Source organism: Stylophora pistillata, chromosome 13 (assembly GCF_964205215.1).
Source record: "Stylophora pistillata chromosome 13, jaStyPist1.2, whole genome shotgun sequence".
Classification (NCBI taxonomy): Eukaryota; Metazoa; Cnidaria; class Anthozoa; order Scleractinia; family Pocilloporidae; genus Stylophora; species Stylophora pistillata.
Window position 1 is genome coordinate 4,575,364 of NC_142531.1, and position 15,058 is coordinate 4,590,421.

Below are 15,058 nucleotides of genomic sequence, written 5' to 3' on the forward strand. Positions count from 1 at the left end.
GATCCTGGACAAAAATCTATGGCACTAGTATAGTTTTAACTGCTTTAAGAGTAAACCTATTAAAGCATAAGGCACTGTCGTGGTGAAAAATCTCACCTCCACACTTCTTCTTCAAAATAAGTTGACAGGTATAATTTGGAAGAGAAAATAAAAGGCAATTTGGAAGGGAATATTTACCGTTTTGTGTTTTGTTGGATGCATTTCCTTGAGACTTCAGATTCATAATTTTGTGAGAATTCTAAGTGAGGGTTTGTGTTGAGGAAGGAAAATATGTCAATTTCGTATTGCTTTGAGAAGCGCGTTTTAGTGGTTGTTTTTATAAACCATTGAATAGATATGTGGCGACGACTGCTAGAGGCAAGAAAGATAAATTAGTGTTCCCACGATGAATACAAACATCCCCCTTCCCACCCCCACCGCGCCTATTGACAATTTTGCCACGCGAGTCCCGTTTCCAGGGTCGCGCGAAACTGTTACGTGATTGTCACAGAATCCTCAGTTTTGTACCATGGAGCCGCTTCATATTAAAACACCACTGTTTGAGAGTCATGCGATGACTAAACTGGCGGGATTCCCTGTTTACTTAAAGCTAGAGAACGTACAACCACCAGGATCCTTCAAGATTCGAGGAATTGGCAATTTGTGTCAGAAGGTTTGCTGATCATATTAATTTTTCCCTGGCTCACTACTTTTTCTGCAAAATTTTGATACACTTCCAGCTATAATCGTTAAATGTTTTTGTTTGGATGATTCAAATGACGGTTACGTTACTGGCTTCTTAATCTGGTTTAAAATGTCTTCCAAGCTAAAAAAAAAAAACGCAAAGTTCACTTGTCAGAAGGGACACGTGTTCTAAAATTATTGTTTTTATTGAAAATCAATGTTACGTTTCCTTAGAATTGTTTAGTTTATTGGAAAGAATTATGCCCGAAGTTCTGATGCAGCTTGCTTATGAAAAGCAGCTGATATATAAATTTGTTATTAGTTGTACAAGAGTAAGAAACATAATGGAAAAAGAACAACTGAACCTCTCCAATTTATCAGGTTGCTTCAGAGGAACTTTTGGCTGCCTTCAAGTTAAAATAAGGATGTGCCACAACTGTCGAAAATGCTATAAACCACTCAGAGGGCCATTTGTTATGGCACAAATTCTCCTTTTCAGCACTTAGGAAAAGTTATGGAGAACAATACGGATAATATGCTACAGATGTTTGGGTGACAAATGAAAACTAGTATTTTTTCTGTTGGTTCCAGGCCATGCAAAGAGGATGCAATCATATGGTTTGTTCATCAGGTAAATTTTAGTTAGTCCTGTGAAGGTTACCTATTACTAGCCATTGTAAAACAATTCTCTACCCTAAAGAGATACAGTGCTGTATTAACTGTGAGCTGGAGGAGTAAAAAAGTGGAGGGATTTCCTCAGAGTGGTTTAGGGGAGATCCTGTTAATCTTTATGAGGGTCCCCTATGCCCCTTTGCAAAACTCAGTCACATCAAATTATTTTGCCTTTTCACGTATCAACAAAGAACGTCCAAAACTCTTTCATGTTCTTGCAAAATTTGAGATGATCACATGGATTAATATTTTTACTTTTTCTAGTCTTAAGAAGTCTTACAAAAGACAAAAAAAAAAAGATGTAATGTCCTATTTTATTTGTTTAAGAACTATTAGTGTTCTGTTGTATGACTTTTATCAATCCATATCAAGTTCGTCTGCAGTCAAAACCTAACCACAGCCATTCAAGAACAATACATACATTTCCAAAACTATAAGATAGCTGGAAATTCGTCACATAAAACAAAATGGTTCACAAATCACATTTGATTCAGCTCTTGATTCATGGATCATGTTTAAATAAAAAAATTCATTCACCTGGACATGAAAAGATCTTATTATCTTCAATCATGATTCATGAATAAGAAAAAAGTCAAATCAAATTCACGAGAAAAAAAATATCTGAATCATGCTTTGTGGAAAAAGTCTGGAGGACCTTCCTTTATCTTAAAATGAAAAGGCTATATAACGATGTTTATAGTTCTAAGTTAATAGAAAAAGGTTAGTCTGAGTTGCTTTGTCTGTGGTAAAAAGTTTTCTTTCTAAATACAGTGTCTTAAATAGGGTAGAAAAAGGTTTTGATTATTTTTGTGTGTGTAGTTTTATGAAAGAAGCTATCTTTCTAGTTAGAACTGGTTTGAAAATGGAGGATGTTTGGCACTAGTAAGGCAGGCCATCCCAGACAAAACTATGTTGGTAACTTCCTCTGCATTATTTCTTCTGTGTTGGGAAATACAGGGCCTAATGATTGTTGGGCTGGACTCTGGGTGGAGGGGTCAGGGTAAAGACCTGGCTGAGTCATTGTGTTGCGTTCTTGGGCAAAACACTTAACTTTCATAGAGCCTCTCTCCACCCATGAGCATAAATGGGTAACAGTAAATTGTCAGGGATGCCTGATGAAATGCTGTGGGATAACCTTGCAATGGACTGGCTGGAGAGAAGTAATTCTTCTATCCACTTCATGTTAGGGAATCTGGGATAAGTTCCACATAGATGGGCAGGGATCATATATTGAAAACTGTGTTGGTGGCTGTCCTTTATAAACTATTCAACCTTGTTTGTCTGATGTCAGGTGGCAATGCTGGGCTTGCAGCAGCATATGCAGCTAAAAAACTTAAGATCCCTTGCACTGTGATTGTACCAGGATCAACACCAATGTTTATTGTGGAAAGACTGAGGGAAGAAGGAGCTACAGTTGAAATCTGTGGCAGTGTAAGTTGATAAAGATGACATGAACTTTTGTTGAGTTAACAGCTTGTAAAGGAGCTAGAATTTTTATCTTTTGAAACGTTATACACAGTTTACCAACTGAAATTACCATCAACAAGAATTAAAAGCACAAAGTTGTTGAGTCTTCAACCCCTTGGAGTGACTAGCATCTGATTTCTCCTTACATTATAACTTCTGGTAATCAAAGGTTATGAGAATACAGAAAAGGATCACCCACTGAAAAGAAGCTCTTGATTGTTAAAGAAATTCTCCTTGTCAATAAAACATAGGAAATGTATAGAGAACTTATTTTACAATGTAAAGGGTTTATTTCAATTGATAAGATAGAAAAAACACAAAATCAAAAAAAGATCTGACTAAACTGTAGCAGCCGGATAGCTAAGGATGAGAAGATCAACATGACTTCCAATCCACCAACGTGCAAAATTGACATAGCTCTGATAACCTTTTAACTCCCAAATCTGATTATTAATTCTCCCCTTTAATTGTTACACATTTCCTTATAAATTAGCGCCATATTTCGCATTGTTGTTTAGTTCCCGCCATTAGCTTGCATGGCGTGATGCATTGTGCACACTGTCATTTGATTAGTCTGCTTCATTTTTCCACTTTGTATGCACGCTGTTGTTTAGTTCACCTCATTGTCACACAGTTGGTGCATAATTAGCACGGCACCTTTGTCCCCCCCTTTTTTTGCCAGCTCTTTCTTTTTATGTACGTCTCTTGTCTTCGGTCAATAAACGTCTTCTCTTGCTCAGAGTTTCGGCTCAACTTATTGGCGTAGTTAGAGAGAATTTGGTGTTAAATCAAGAAAACAACTTCTACCTGATAAGTTTGAGTATTCTCATTACCTGTTTGCTGGATGATGTATGGATATTATGGGGAGAAGTTACATGTTAATTACTTCTTTGAGTTAAAGGGTTAAGCCCTTTGTGCTAATCTCAATAACCTCATGAAAGGTTGCTTTTGGCTGCAAAGCAACAATCTTTTTACCTAAGTTCATGAAGGTATCTAACAAAGAATTACATGGGAATATTGGTTTTGAAACTTGTTCTACGTTTTGACTGATGTCATAGTCTTGGGATGATGCAGATGCAAGAACCTTGACACTAGCAGAGCAGCCAGGTAATTAAGACCAAAAATTCATTGGCCCTCTATTTAAGTAAATTGCTGTTAGAGGTTGGCATATAGAATTTGAATGGATGAGAATCTGTCTTCATTGAAAAGTCCCTATGATCAGTTAAATGTGACTTAAGGTTCTGTCATGTGAGCAACCCAAAATTTAGTTCTTGTGGCTTGTTACATGATTTCATATTTTTTTTGGAATTCTTGAGCACTTTTTTGTTTACTTAGTAACTTTCAAGATCTGATTGATGATTCTCCCCTCTAGCTGCTACACATTTCCTTGTAAATTAGTTTTGAGAATGTATTAGATCTAGTTGACAACTCCTACCCAATAAGTTTTTGTGTAGATATTATAGGGAGATGCTAAATGTTAATCCCTGTGGAAATTAAGGGGTTAACATTTTCATTGAATTGGCCAAATTTCATAAAACATGGTTTCTTTCATAAGTGTTCAGAGTTTATTGTTTGCCTTTTCTTGTCAAATTGAGTTCAGTGTTATACTAGTTTGCTTAAGCTATCTTTATCTCTTAGGCTATGCTTATATTCCACCATTTAATCACCCTGATATCTGGTAAGAACAATTTGTTTTTTTAAATGCTGTTTTTTAGCAAATTACATTTCAAAAAGTGTGATTTGTTGACTCACTTGATTCATATTAATATGTAATTGGAGAGCAGGGATGGTGCAGTGGTAAGAGCACTCGCCTCCCACCACTGTGGCCCGGGTTCGATTCCCAGACCTGGCTTCACATGTGGGTTGAGTTTGTTGTTGGTTCTCGTCCTTGCTCTGAGGGTTTTTCTCCGGGTCTTCCTGTTTTCCTCCCTCTGCAAAAACCAACATTCCAAATTCCAATTAGATCTGGAAACAGTGGACAAGAAGAGCCACCCAGTGGAATGTCCATTGCTAAATTATTATTTATTGTTTATTATTTATTTATTTATTTAATAATAATAAAATACAAAAAATTGGAGGAGAGAGTGAAATTGGATGGGTGAGGGTGTAATTTGTCCAACATCCTGAGAAATAGAGGTTGCAACCCTTTTGTTGTGTATCGTAGCTGTAGAGGGGAGGACAGTTTTGATGAAAGGAGGCATTTAAAAGAGCAAATTTTGGGAACTCTGTGCAGAATGCCGTACAAAATTTTGTTCAAGTAACTTCCTCCCATTCCTGCAAATGCTGTTATCTTAACCACTGATTTTGATGTCATTCCTTTGTATACCAGTCACAAAGTAACTTTACTCTGCAGGGAGGGTGTGGCCTCTGTCATTCATGAATCAGCTGCACAGCTGCCAGAGAAACCAAGCATTGTTGTGGTATCTGTTGGTGGAGGGGGGCTATTGTCTGGGGTGTTACAAGGTATGCACAGTGTAGGGTGGACTGATGTCCCTGTTGTTGCCATGGAGACCAAGGGAGCAGACAGTTTTAATGCATCAGTTCAAGCAGGGAAGCTTGTTACATTAGATGCTATTACAAGGTTTGTGTTAAAAAACTAACAGTTATGCGCTTTGCAAATGTCTAGCTTAAGAGTCGAGGTGTAGAGTGAATAGCAACCAAAATCCAGGGACCGAGGTTTTTTCTGCCAGCAAACACCCCCAGAATACCAAATTTTTCCTTGGATGATTCCTGACAATTCATTTGGAACCTCTCATAAGAGAATGAGACAGCGTTGAAATAAGTTATCTTGCTATTACTTTTGCTGACTGTGTTGCACAACTCTTGTAAATAGCACCTCAACACTTGCACCTTCGTTATTCAAACCCACCAACCACAATACATGTAATTACCACATCTGCCCCTGCACCCTTATATATCTGTGGACAAGCTCATTAAAGTGCAGTTTTGAACACGATAAGTAACGGTCAACTGTAGATAACCTCTAAACATGACCCAGCTTAACTCGCTCACGGCCATCAAAGTACGGTGGGGTTGGGATGAAGGGAGACCTCCACAGCCATCTGAGTAGGGTGGGGTGGGGGTAAAGGTTGACTTCTCCTCAGACGTAAAGGAAATTGGGATCTTAGCAATGCGGTGATTGCCAGTCTGACTTGATCAAAGTTAACTAGCTTGTTGTATTTATCATCAGCGTTGCAAAGTGTTTAGGTGCAAGAAGAGTAGCAACAAATGCACTTGAATGGACTAAGAACCACAAGATAATAAGTCATGTGTGTAGTGACAAGGAAGCTGTCTTAGCATGCGACAAATTTGCAGGTAATACTTTTTTTTATTCTTTCTTATGGTAGCTTAAGATCGTCACCGAGCAGGAATTTTCTGTATCTCTTCATATTAGTTTTCTTTTGATATTTTTCTCGCAATCACTGTCAATCTGTCACTAAAGCAAAAACAGACCCGTTCAGCGATTGTCATTTGTCAGGCCTTAACCCTCTAAGAATTACTGGCTTCTAAAGTCTCCTTTCATTATCACCCTTGAATCAAAGGAAAAGGTCATGAGAACAAAGGAAATGTCTTGATGCATTGGCCCCTACCATAACCGAGATGGTTAACATGTCTCTTCCGACTAATCTCGTTCCTGATAACTGGAAAACTGCCCTTGGTATTCCCCATTCCCCTACTCAAAAAGCCCGGCCTTGATTTGGTTCTTAAAAATTTTCGTCCTGTCAGTAATCTTCCTTTTATCTCTAATGTTGCGGAAAAGGCTGTACTTCAGCAACTGCTTAACCACTGTGAAAATTATGCACCTCTTCCTAAATTTCAATCCGGTTTCCGTAAGTTTCATTCGACGGAAACTGCTTTGCTGAAAGTTCAGAATGATATCCTGTTACATATGGACAAAAAGCGCTCTATAAATATATTATTCTTATTATTATTAACTTGAGAAGTTATGATTGTTACACGAATTCTCCTTGCAAAGGATAGAGAATTGGATTATATATCAAGTCGTGCTTCGTCAGTTTGCGCCATGTCTGACGTGAAATCCTCGTCGCTTTCGTTTCAGATGATCACCGTATGTTAGTTGAACCAGCTTGTGGCGCGGCCCTGGCGTGTGTGTATGAAAGACTTTTCAAAGTGTGGCAGGAGCAAGGAAAGCTTGGGGAACTAAAATCGGCTCTTGTTATTGTCTGTGGGGGAAATTTAGTGTCTTTAAAAGCAATGAAAGAATGGAAAGACCAACTTGGGCTTAGTTGACAAAGAAGAGTTCTTATCGTCGTGGAAACCTTGGGAAAACGAGGCGATTTGGATTCGTAATGTACGGGGTTACTCGGAGCTGTATCGGATACCATCGGAGAAACACTCGCTTTTTTATTCGGAGTCGCTTCGTCAGTTTTCGAGAGCTATACTTAATTTTTCCTCTGCCCTGTGTTCTAGTCCAGGTTTATGATATTTCAATGGGGTTATATTCACTGCAGCCCGTAGGTGGGGTGTTAAGAATGTAGATAATGAACTGAGTTTTTAATGTATAAAGGCTGATAGTTTCTAAAGAAACTGGTTGGGGCTGCGTCGGTGGGGGTAACGAAATAATTTGAATATATCAACAAAGTTGAAATGGTAAATTTGCCACCGTTACGATTATAAAAGCAGACGTTTCGAGCGTTAGCCCTTCGTCGGACGCCCTTCAGCGTTAGCCCTTCGATCCGACGAAGGGCTAACGCTCGAAACGTCAGCTTTTATAATCGTAACGGTGGCCCATTTACCATTTCAACTTTGTTGATATATTCAAATTATGACTTTTTAATGTATTGAAAGTGGTTAAAGAGGTGTGACTGACTTTTTTCCAAGACCTATTCACAACTGCTTTTAAAGTACAATACAGTGTAAGCAGTGTAACACGAAAATTATATCTTAAATAGATTTTTTCCTCAACCGCAGTCTTTAAAGGCGTTCTCCAGTGGAGAATTTTTTAAATTTCGTAATCATTTGGCTGAGTTATCGAAATAAAATCACTGCGGGAGAACGAAAAACATCAGAGGACACCACTTGACATTTGACATCTGATTGGTCAAGGGTGCAGGAACTCTGCCGTGATTGGTGGAGCCAATCTGCCTATCAAAAGCAAAGGAGCACCATCAGAAGTGACTGAACAGTTTCCACCCGTTTTTCTTCTTCGCTTGAACATCAAGTTATTTTAGAATCAAACATTTTTATTCACGACTTAATGACTGAGTGGCGGAAAACGGCAGTATTTTCAACCCTTGACGTATTTACAAAAAGTATCACCCCAATCTTTTTCAAATCTGATTTTCAAACCACCGACAACTGAACAATTTAGAAATGACTTTACTCAAGTATTGTCCAAAGAAATATTTTACAACTGTTCATTTTGTAGAAAAGACATCTCTGAAAATATTTTTCCTCTCGACCAATATTTACTTCCTAAGGAAAAGAAAGAGAGAAACCAGAGTGAGTTACTTTAAAATCCAAAGTACGAATGTTGTGTATTAAATGCTATGTCAATCATTGAAACCGGGAAAACTTTTTGCTAAAGAAAAATTAAAATTCCACAGGAGCAGGCCAGTCGAACTTACGAGACCAGTCGATAAATTCCGTAAGAAATTATAGCACCAACAGCAACCACAACACAAGCTTTTCTGTAGAGAGAGATTTATCATTAGGTATTAGAACAAACTTCCAAACAAGTTACCAGAATGTTTAAGATGGATTTAAGGCGTTAAGTCAAAGTGTATACGAAATGTGGGTGGATGGAGCAGATTTCGACTTCCAAATAAAATTTAACATTAATGGGCTGATTACTTGTTGCCATGCGCGGATTAGATTGATACAGAAAAACAACCATTTGTCCCCGAATGAAACTTGACCTCTGAACACCACAAAAATCGCACTGCCAGCTAGAGTTTAGGAGGTGAAATAGCTACCAGAAATTTTAGGTTTGTTCTGTTCTACACCTATTCTGCTTTGTTTTCATATCTAGAATGTCACACTACTAACAGCCTAGGTCAGTACCAGTCTTTCTCAACCGAAACTTACCCCAAAGAGGACTCGGGACAAATTTTTGATTCCAGTACCTCTCCCAGTTTTATATGGTATGTAAAGCTGTCCGTGGTATTGACTGGGGCCATATCTGGGAGCTGCTCAGGGACTGTAATTTTTTTTTGCCGACGTTCATCCGTTAGGGGCATTTCCATGACAATGCACGAGGCGCCTGTTTCAGGTTGGTGTAGTTCAACTGACTCGACCAATTGTTCCGCAATGAAGACATTGCTGTCGGATAGTATTGAGGGCTCGGCGGAAGTGACATCAGCGGGTTCTGTTGCAGCGACCATGTACTCTTTCTCGTCTTCGTCGATTTCAGATTCAACTTCCGTCTGTTCTCGCTTTTGTTCGTTTTCGTACTACAGACGAAAAAAAAAACAGATCAAGACAACAACAAGAATAAAGATAATATAAAATCACTTTTTATGAAGTATTATGACAGCTAAGGATACTAATTACAAGGAGAAAGTTACGAGTTTTCTAGCAAGTGATAATAATGATAACAGTAATGATAACAGGGGGCTCACGTCACTGAAAAGTGGTATTCTGTGAGGCCTTGTAAAATAAAATAAAAGCCACCATAGATAAAACTAAGTTAAGAACATGGAAATTATAAAATGCACTTAATATTTTTATAAAGGTTAATGAATTACACAATCGATTATAGCCTGAATTTCAGCCGTCTCTTCCCTTTACCCCAAGGGGGGCGATTAAACACTAATTTAAAAAAAATGCAAATCAAAGCAATTTCCCTGGTCACTTAGAAACAAATAGAAAGTTCCCAACCAATCTACACGAATTAAAGCATCTCGTTCAACCAATCAGATGCAAGAGCGAACTCAATCGCGATTTGGTCAGACTTGTTTTTCCGCGCTTAGCATCTCTATATTTGCTCTGACTTGTGATTGGTTAATTTTTTTTCTCTCTTAGATTTGATTGGCTATTGTCATGAACTGGACCTCTATCTTGATACTGACCTGCTCAAGGAGTGTTTCTTTGGACGAAATCAGCAAACACAAAAACCGGATGAGGGTCAGAAGGACAAGAGCAATGTACAATAGCGGATAACCGATTTCATAAGGTGCATTCTTCTTCCACACTGGAAAAAAAAAATAAAGAACAAGGGAGCGGTTACACAGTCGCTTCTTCACATTTGCTCCTTTTTTTTTCTAAGCGTTTTCAAGGACTTGGTAACTATAATTTGCTCTGATATTTCCTCAGTGTGTTCGCATCATGAAAACAAGTTACGATGAGTTGATTTAAACCTGTGCTAATTCAAAAACCAAAACTTGTAAGAATGTTAGATTGTTCAGTTCAGATCGTTTGTATGCCGTGTGTAAGCCGCCGTTTGTATGGTGCCGGTAGTTTTTAACATCTGTGAGTCTGTTCTAAATTAGCGACCGGCTTTTCTGAGTAGGTCTTTCAAAGTAGTTAGTACTGCAGGTTGAGCATTGCGTGGACTCACAGTCATTGGTGTGTTTCAGAAGTCGTTTCTCGTCGCCCGTTTTTGTTCAGTCAGTCTTATTTGGCGGTTGTAAGATGTTCGGTTCGTGCTTCACCATGGTGAAAAGGTCACTTACGCATCCTTTGAGAGAGAACGTTGGTTTTCTTAAAAACTAAAATGCAACAATCGTCCAAAACTTACCTTCTGAAATCCAATAAAGTTGTGCGTAAATGTCGGAAGCTGCGGAAGCCGGAAAAAGAACAAGATATGAAATTGCCCGCTTGATCCTCGCAAACCGAAAAATCGTGCGAAATGACAATTAGTTCTGTGTGTATGTGGTTAAAACATATTTTCAACGCTGATTGCTCTCAATGGAGGGAAAAGGCAAATTAGATTGCTCTCTACATCCTTTTCAAAGTTAAAACTTAAAAAAAAAAGAAAAAAAGAGAGAGCTATAAAAAACGAGCCATCATGAAAAAAATGCTTACCTGTGTCGGAGCTTGTTACATCTATGGGAAAACAACCCATATCATCTTCAGTTCTTGATATCTGTAGTGCCGTAACCAAAAACCAAACCAAGAAAACAACGGTTAACTTTCTCATTATGCTGAAGAATTTTGCCGCACCGCTGTAGACAAAATTTCTTCAAATTAAAAGAGAGCTCCAGCTTGAATAAAAACACGCATTCGGCAAGGAGCAGGTTTTGTACAAGTTTACGTCATAAACAGCTCATTTATGACGTAGTTTTCACAAAGCGTTCGATTAGTTTTTCCGAGTTTCTCATCACTTTTATTCATTCAGCGTTTTAAATTCGGAAAATCAGCGAAATCGATATAGAAAATGCCAAGATGGTCGACAACAGTTACACGCTAACAAATTAAAAATATGCAGTGAATTTTGAAAATCACGTCAACTCAGTGCCAACTTTTAGCACGCGCAAGGTTGCGCATGCGTGATTTCATTGATTGAAATCGTACCTGTTAGGTATGAATAACCCAAATAAAAATGGCTAGAACCATGACGAGGGAACGGTTAAAGGACCAATTTGTATCGACAGTGCTAGTTTTCTTCAGGTCCACAGTATTTTGCAAGACCAAAGTAACACAACAGTTGATGCCTCTAAGAAAGAGAACACGGTTCTAACGTTTGTCAAAGTTTTACAGCTCTCCTCGAGGAGAAAAGAGGGCAGTCTTCATACATACATACATACATACATACATACATACATACATACATACATACATACATACAGACAGACAGACAGACAGACAGACATACATACATACATACATACACACTTTATTGCAACTCCCTACAAGAGTTTTACAGTTACAAGGCTACATTAATAACCACACTAAAATAACTAAATAAATAACCAAATAAAAAAGGTAATGAATACGCGATAGAAAACTAGTGAACTACATTAAGAAAGAGAAAAAATTTCCGGCATGATACAATGAATCGGATCTACTATTTACAAATTCATAGATTAATCAGAAAAAAGAAAATTAACAATTCTTTTTCTAAAACCTTTGACATAGTCTGAAGATTTAACAAGGAAACTAGCTTGTTTTCATTATAAGCAACTCTCGACCGACATCTAAAGTCGCAACGCACCACAAACAATTCCAGATTGGAGGCCGAAATTATGTTTTTTTACTCTGACAATCACCTGAACAATTACATTAACACAATTATTCGCCTCAGGCCCGGCGAATATTGTTAAGTCATATTTGTTAACAAACAGAAGAATGACTCGTCCTCTTTATGCATAAATATATCTTATTAGAAGTCAAGTTTGTTGTGTAGTATCGCTGAGTATTTTTACGAGTTGCGCCGTATTTTGACGAGCCCGTAGGGCGAGTCAAAATACAAACAATGAGTAAAAATACTCAGCGATACGACACAACAAAACGGTTAATAAGAGATTTATTATCCAAAACGCCAAATTGCTATTTCAGTGTGGGCGAATTTCGCGGATATTTCTGGAGTACAAATATCGCGTGATATTGGTACTCGTCTCGCGCGTTAGTTGTACTCTACGAAGCACAGTTGGATAATAAAAGATGATATCTTAATTGTAAAATTATCATTGTCGATCAAAACGGTAAAACCATGTGGACACCAAAAAATCGCCTCGGCACCAACGAAAATAGTATTTTAATATAACGGTTGAGTCATCTCCTTAAATAATGTCATTTACACAACCCATCTCTTACACCACACTGTCGAAATCAACTTTTAATATTGTCGAAAATACGGCTTAATATTTGAAATTTATTCATCTCTTCTCTTATTTATCTATTTATTTATGTATTCATTTTTTGTCTCCTTGAAGTGTTGTTATTCTATCTGGCATGCATGTCACGTAAGCAATAGGTTTATCGAATATTAAATTGATGATGTATTGTTATGTTCTACAAAGTTTTAGTTTCTGTAAGATTTTTTCTGTAATCCATTTAATTAACACTTTACCAGTACTAAGTCCTTGTAAAAAAACCTTCGAAGTTTCTACAACTCCAATGGCTACGTGATTGAGGCTTTTCAGTCGTACCTATTTTTTGTTAAAGAAAGGTAAGACAGTCGTTTGGAAATTAATGTTAAAACATGAGACTTTCTGTTGATCGACGGCGTCTGTCTAATATTCATTTTTAACAAGTCTACGCATTGTCCTCGTTATCTTGTTCTACGTTCATCAAACTGTGAAGTTCACTTTTCTCTTGAGATCCTGAAGGGTTAAGGACTGCCGACCATCTTGTTGCCTTGGAGAATGCAAGGACTACACCTCCAATTACAACAAGATTGACGAGGAAACACGCCAGCAAACCCAGTATGTGCCACGCAAAAACAATCACTACAAATGCGTGGTTTGATCCTATGTCTTGCCAGGGACGAGGCCCGTACAACACATGAGCGATCTGAATAAACCAGGTACCGAGGAGAACAACGAGAAATGAGCGCACCATGCACAAGATGAGACTCTTCCGTTGCCAAGCTTCCAGCAGTACGATAAAGGCGATGAAAAATGCAACAGTGTATAGCGGAATATGTAGCTTTTGATCTAGTTCGTTGCGTCCTTCGATGTGGTAATAAAACAACTCCCCAACCAGGAAAAAAGCCATTGATAACAACACATGATCCGTTGTTGAAGGCACGAATAAGACGTTGTAGTAGCGAAAAATTTCCGCAATGGCACCCAGCAGAAAACTACCAAACATTGTCGCGTGACCGAAGTTGTTTAGATGCGAAAAGTGCCCATGGTTGTCAAGAAGGTTCCATTTGCCTTTCGATAGCTCCGCAATGATTCCGACAGTGCATGCTATAACTTTCAAACAAGGTTCGACAGGGAAATTTCTCAGACATGATAGAGGAACTTTCATCCACACAGAAGATTCAAAGTCGAGTTCGAAGTCAAATTTCTCGGTTCGCCCTCGCTGCGCAACGGAGTGTCTTTTAAAATACTTTGCTTGGGCTTCCGCAATCTTAGCAAGAATGTTAAACCACCACCATAGGCCAAATATTATGAAAAAAGACCCTGGAAGAACATGGCCGGCGTAAGAACCCATCTTTTAGTATAGATCACAAGTTACGCTTCCGTGACAGCGTTTGAACAATTATGGTGCGAGAACTGTCGGCAAAGATTGACACATCCGTTTTCTCTGCTAGGCAAACTTGATATTGTCGAGACAAGTATTGAGACATATGACTTTTATTATCATTTTCGGAAACTGACGAAAGAAGTGTTCACTTTTTTGATCGCCGTAGAAACCAGCAAATTCCGAATTACAAAACTTTTTTTATATTTATTTTGACACCATGGATACAAATTTCAACCGATGCATGAATTAACCGTATCACTGCCCTTTAACTTCGAAGAGTGACTAACATCTAATTTCTCCTTACAATATCACTCCTAAAGGTTACGAGGATAAAAGAAATGATCACCAGCTAATTGATTGTCAAACAAATTCTCCTTATCAGCACCTTAGGAATTGTACAGTGAACAATGTGGAGAATACGCATTTTAATATTAGTGAGTAAAGAGTTAAACACAAGACGAACACGTCCTACGAACATTGAGAAAGGAACATTACTCTCAGGCAGAGATTGATCATCTTTTTATATCCATTGTTTTGCCTAATTTTAGCTATGCACTTTCAGTCTATGGGGCATCTGAGTCCGATCTTACGGTTGTACAAAATTTTTTAGACCGATGTCATAAACGCCGTTTATCTCATTACCAGTTTTTATCAAGAACCTTTTAAACAAACAAGACCGAAACATTTTGAAGAAACTAAATCAACGGATTGCCACCCCCTGAAAGACACCATTCCTGTCCAAAAGACATACGTACATAATCTTAGGAAAAAGGCTGTGCACGCCCGAAAATTAATACAGAGCGCTTTATGAACACCTTTGTAAATAGGTTGATATTTAAGCTCCATTTATTGTAATGACATACTTTTTAATTCATAATGTGTATGTAGATTTCTGTTGTAGTTTTCCCGAATTCATTGTAACATAAGATATGTAGTTTTATCTTATGATGGAATAAAGACTTTATTATCATTATTATTATTATTATTATTATTATTATTATTATTATTATTATTATTATTAAACACAAGACGAGTTCGTGTCATTTCAATAATAACTCACAGCCAAGGCGCTACAGGCCAACAGGAACTTGTTCAACAATCATGCTCAAATTTCAAATAGGAGAAAGTCGCTGATAAATCGTTGAAAATGGAAACTTCA

The 15,058-nt window shown here is 37.9% G+C and overlaps 3 protein-coding genes across 3 annotated transcripts; 1 reads left to right on the top strand and 2 right to left on the bottom strand.

Moving 5' to 3' along the window:
• Positions 1 to 462: 462 nt before the first annotated feature.
• Positions 463 to 8,612, top strand: LOC111322579 (L-serine dehydratase/L-threonine deaminase). Its single transcript, XM_022925705.2, has 8 exons — positions 463 to 652; positions 1,255 to 1,294; positions 2,627 to 2,766; positions 3,861 to 3,909; positions 4,441 to 4,480; positions 5,156 to 5,383; positions 5,993 to 6,117; positions 6,863 to 8,612. The coding sequence occupies exons 1-8, from the start codon at positions 509 to 511 to the stop codon at positions 7,051 to 7,053; spliced, it is 957 nt and encodes a 318-aa protein (XP_022781440.1). The 5' UTR covers positions 463 to 508; the 3' UTR covers positions 7,054 to 8,612.
• Positions 7,986 to 11,450, bottom strand: LOC111322645 (uncharacterized). The gene is made up of 6 exons (XM_022925778.2): positions 10,789 to 11,450; positions 10,502 to 10,540; positions 9,834 to 9,955; positions 8,851 to 9,215; positions 8,391 to 8,453; positions 7,986 to 8,238 (listed from the first exon to the last, which is right to left on the bottom strand). The coding sequence occupies exons 1-6, from the start codon at positions 10,901 to 10,903 to the stop codon at positions 8,232 to 8,234; spliced, it is 711 nt and encodes a 236-aa protein (XP_022781513.2). The 5' UTR covers positions 10,904 to 11,450; the 3' UTR covers positions 7,986 to 8,231.
• Positions 11,451 to 11,583: 133 nt separating this feature from the next.
• On the bottom strand, positions 11,584 to 14,078 carry LOC111322620 (transmembrane protein 45B). The gene has a single exon (XM_022925744.2). It carries the CDS (start codon positions 13,864 to 13,866, stop codon positions 12,961 to 12,963), a length of 906 nt encoding a protein of 301 aa, XP_022781479.2. The 5' UTR covers positions 13,867 to 14,078; the 3' UTR covers positions 11,584 to 12,960.
• Between the last annotated feature and the right edge of the window lie 980 nt (positions 14,079 to 15,058).

What these genes read in the sequence shown, in the direction of transcription:
- LOC111322579 (XM_022925705.2), top strand. Translation starts at nt 509, where the DNA reads ATGGAGCCGCTTCATATTAAAACACCACTGTTTGAGAGTCATGCGATG. An exon ending in TTGGCAATTTGTGTCAGAAG is followed by an intron (nt 653 to 1,254) that starts GTTTGCTGATCA and finishes TGTTGGTTCCAG; the next exon opens with GCCATGCAAAGAGGATGCAA. An exon ending in AGCATGCGACAAATTTGCAG is followed by an intron (nt 6,118 to 6,862) that starts GTAATACTTTTT and finishes CTTTCGTTTCAG; the next exon opens with ATGATCACCGTATGTTAGTT.
- LOC111322645 (XM_022925778.2), bottom strand. Translation starts at nt 10,903, where the DNA reads ATGAGAAAGTTAACCGTTGTTTTCTTGGTTTGGTTTTTGGTTACGGCA. An exon ending in AAGAAACACTCCTTGAGCAG is followed by an intron (nt 9,216 to 9,833) that starts GTCAGTATCAAG and finishes TTTCGTCTGTAG; the next exon opens with TACGAAAACGAACAAAAGCG. An exon ending in TGTCCCGAGTCCTCTTTGGG is followed by an intron (nt 8,454 to 8,850) that starts GTAAGTTTCGGT and finishes CTCTCTCTACAG; the next exon opens with AAAAGCTTGTGTTGTGGTTG.
- LOC111322620 (XM_022925744.2), bottom strand. Translation starts at nt 13,866, where the DNA reads ATGGGTTCTTACGCCGGCCATGTTCTTCCAGGGTCTTTTTTCATAATA.